The sequence below is a fragment of the Morone saxatilis genome, unplaced genomic scaffold, assembly GCF_004916995.1.
Source record: "Morone saxatilis isolate NCDOM2014 unplaced genomic scaffold, NCSU_SB_2.0 Contig22, whole genome shotgun sequence".
Taxonomy (NCBI): domain Eukaryota; kingdom Metazoa; phylum Chordata; class Actinopteri; family Moronidae; genus Morone; species Morone saxatilis.
Genome location: NW_023339785.1, coordinates 26,821,229 through 26,825,134, shown reverse-complemented (window position 1 = coordinate 26,825,134; position 3,906 = coordinate 26,821,229). Strand labels below are relative to the sequence as shown.

Here is a 3,906-nt window from a genome sequence, read left to right as displayed (position 1 = left end):
CTATTTGAAAAGTGTCCTGAGATAACTTCTGTTATGAATTGGCGCTATACAAAAAAATTGAATTGAAATTGAATTGAATTAATGGACTTATTTGGGCTGCCTGATAGTGAATGAACCAATGAATGCAGGGACAGTATCCAATGACAATGCAGGGACAGTATCTAATGAAATGATTCTGATTAATCAGACCACATTGTGAGTTATTTTCGGGTTCTACTCTGGTTCTCTGGGGTCTTAACTGCAGGTCAAAATGAAGGCACTCTGTCAATGGTGGAGGGAGAGCTACTTTCTGTGGTGGAAGAAGACAAAGGTGACGGCTGGACCAGAGTACGGAGGAACTTGGAGGAGGAGGGATATGTCCCCACCTCCTACATCAAAGTCTTCCTGGACAGCAGTGCCAAAGGTGCCATGACCTACATATGACTTATATATGACCTACATATGACAACATATGACTTATATATGACCTACATATGACTTATGTATGACCTACATGTGACTACATATGACTTATGTATGACTTACATATGTCCTACATATTACCTACATATGACTTATATCCACCTACATATGACTTATTTGACCTATATATGACTTGTATATGACTTATATATGTCCTATATATGACTTACATATGACTTATATACAACCTACATTTGACCTATATAACTTATATATGACCTCTATATGACCTACATATGACTTATATAGGTCCTATTTATGACCTACATATAACTTATATACGACCTACATATGACTACATAACACATATATAACCTACATATGACTTACATATGACCGATATATGACCTACATATGACCTACATATAACTTACAGGTAATATGATCTATATGAGAGATGTGACAGATGTTAGTGATGTTGCTCTTTGGCTACGCTGAACACGTAACGTATGCGGACAGCTCACAGAGCGAATGTTCCACAGAATGTATCATTATTATGTATATTTGTCTCCTGTTAATAAAGAGACATTATATACTCTGTCTCCTCTAAGAAACCTGGTCTATGTCCTGACTGCACTGCATTATTAGAAACTAAGATTAAGTGGTCACCCCAACTGTGACTGACTGACACAGGGAGGAGGAGGTTGTCTAATGTGTAATATCTCCTTGTCTTTGTAAAAGTGAAACTGATAATACAGCGGTCCAACAAACAAAGTCAAAAGTAGATAGCTCCCTCTGCTGTTTACAAAGAGTATTTTCACCATATATCGGTCCTATAGGAAACAATAAATGATAAAAATTATAAACAATAAGCACGATTTATTTTCTGTATACTATTAGTTTAATTAAAAAAAGACACTTTATGAGTAATTTCTGTGTTAAAGGGCTACGCACATCTTGCTTAATAGAATTAGAATTAATAATAATTACTGAGCACTTTCTCACCTGGTGTTGTCTGCAGCAGCTGGTCCACAAACGTTACGTGTTTAATGTAGATATTATATTAGATATTAGAGATGTGAAAGATGTTATTTCCTAATGAATCTGTTTTCATTCATGTCAAATATAAAACTGATCTCCATCAGCTCCGTCATCAATGTGCAGTCAGTTTGTGGATTCTGATGGATTTTATTTAAAGGGTCATTGTTGTGTTGTTACCATCAGTGTCAAAACAACAATATACACAATATACACATTACACACAATATACACATTACACACAATATACACATTACACACAATATACACCTTACACACAATATACACATGATACACATTACACACGATATACACATTACACACGATATACACAATATACACACAATATACACAATATACACGAATGGATACACGATTACACCCCAATATAGCAATTTACACGACTAATATTACCACATGTTACACACACGATAAGAGGTGTGCAATATACACACTTACACAATAAACAAATTTACAACAATAAACACATTAAACACAATACACAATATACACATTACACACAATAAACACAATATACACATTACACACAATATACACAATATACACATGAAACTGTGTTAATGATGGAAATTAAAGCAGCTGAAATGTTTGTTCAATCAGCAGCAGATCGTCTCTTTCCACCATCACACCAACATTTAAACTCAGTGTTTTCACTCAGGGGCCAAATGACACTACTTGGCCATCATTATGTGGACACCAGATATGTTTAAAATATCAATTTCATGTGATTATAAATCAAGTTGTAACTAACTTCCAGATGAACCTGTTAATCTGTCACCAACATGAAGTTACATTTAGTCAACTCTTCTTCATGCTTTAATGGTTTTTGTCTTTTTATTTTCATATCATCACCTAATAATTGAATATTTAAAACATCACTAACAATTGTTTTCATTATTGAACATTTCAAAGGTGACGTCCCAAATACATTGTTTCCTTTTATTTAAAACAGAACAAGATCAGATTTCTGTCTGATAAAATGTTTTAATACATACTAATAAAGTTCATAACTGCAACAAACGTTTTATAAATCATTCACAGAAGTATTATTATTATTAGTAGTATTATTAGTAATAGTAGTGGTTGTAATATTAAATATATTTTTTTGTTATTCAGTTTGATATTACTGAGTGTAGTTTTAGTTAAGTTGTTTGTGCTGCAGCGGGCAGCAGACCTACTGTCTCACTCTACCAGCTCTAACATATCTACCTGTCTGTCTCTCTGTCTCTCTGTCTGTCTGTCTCTCTGTCTGTCTGCCTGCCTGTCTGTCTATCTCGTAGGCTTTGTGCAGAGTAGTCGACTAGTCTAGCACAGTAATCGACCAGGGAGGATGTCTCGCCAAAGGAAGTGATGTAAAGGAAAGAGCTCTGAGGAAGTCCGGTAACCGCTTTTCATTGGACAGTTTGACATTTCTCAGCCAATCAGACGAGAGACTGCTGTTGGTACACGATGGAGGAAAACTTCTACTTGTGACTGAAAGATCAATCAGTCAATCAGATATTAGACACTGATCCATACCATCTGCATTTACTGTAGCTCAGATGATCACGTCAATCAATATTCATCATCAGCTCAGATTTTTATTTGTGGTTTACATACTCAACAATAATAATTAAACATAATAAAAAATTAAACAAAACCCTGATATTCTCATATAATTCAGATCTTTGAGGCCAAAAGTATGAATTTGTCTTTAAACATTTGCTCTGATGTGAAAACCGAGTTTCTGTAATTGATCAGTATTCACTGACAAACTTACCTGAGATCAGTTTTTTCACCTGCTGTATTAAAACTATGATCAAATTTGAAAAATCAGAATATAAACACTTTTAGATATGAATGTTTGTAAAAACGCTTTATTGAAAAGAAAATGTGAAGTGGTGGAGAGGACGATGCTTCCTGTTGTCCGATGAGATCAATAAAGGAATATCTGGTTTCTGTCGAACTTACATCTCACCACAGTGATGTCACAGAGTACTTCAGTACACTGTACATCACTGTGGGTGTGATCAGAAGTGAAACTGCTGTAAAGTCTAAACAGTTTATACTGCATAAAGCCCCGCCCCCTTATACCTGCAGATATTAGCCCAACCCCCAGATTAACCAGCCCATATTAACCCTGCTCCCTGCTTGTTGATCAGTGGTCATGTTATTGATTGATTGTGTGAAATGTGAAACTTTTTTATTTCATAGTAAGATATTGATCAGTTATTGATTTTTTTTTATTGAGACGTGAGACTGCTGATCACGCTCTTTTCAACTTCCTGTATGTTAAACTTTGAAAATAAAGTACACTCTGAATCAAACACTGAGTTTCTGTCGCCGCTCACCTGTTCAGTTCAATTCAATTTAATTTTATTTGTAGGGTTAGGGTTCATAACAGAAGTTATCTCAGGACACTTTTCAAATAGAGCAGGTCTAGACCGAACTCCTTTTAACAATTAC

At 34.9% G+C, this 3,906-nt stretch overlaps 1 protein-coding gene across 1 annotated transcript; it reads left to right on the top strand.

Moving 5' to 3' along the window:
* Window positions 1-244: 244 nt before the first annotated feature.
* Window positions 245-3,721, top strand: LOC118333705 (formin-binding protein 1-like; the record flags this gene model as incomplete). Its single annotated transcript, XM_035669460.1, is given in 2 exon segments — window positions 245-403; window positions 2,742-3,721. Coding segments are annotated over 2 exon segments (188 nt in total), but the record flags the coding sequence as incomplete, so codon positions are not given.
* Window positions 3,722-3,906: the final 185 nt, after the last annotated feature.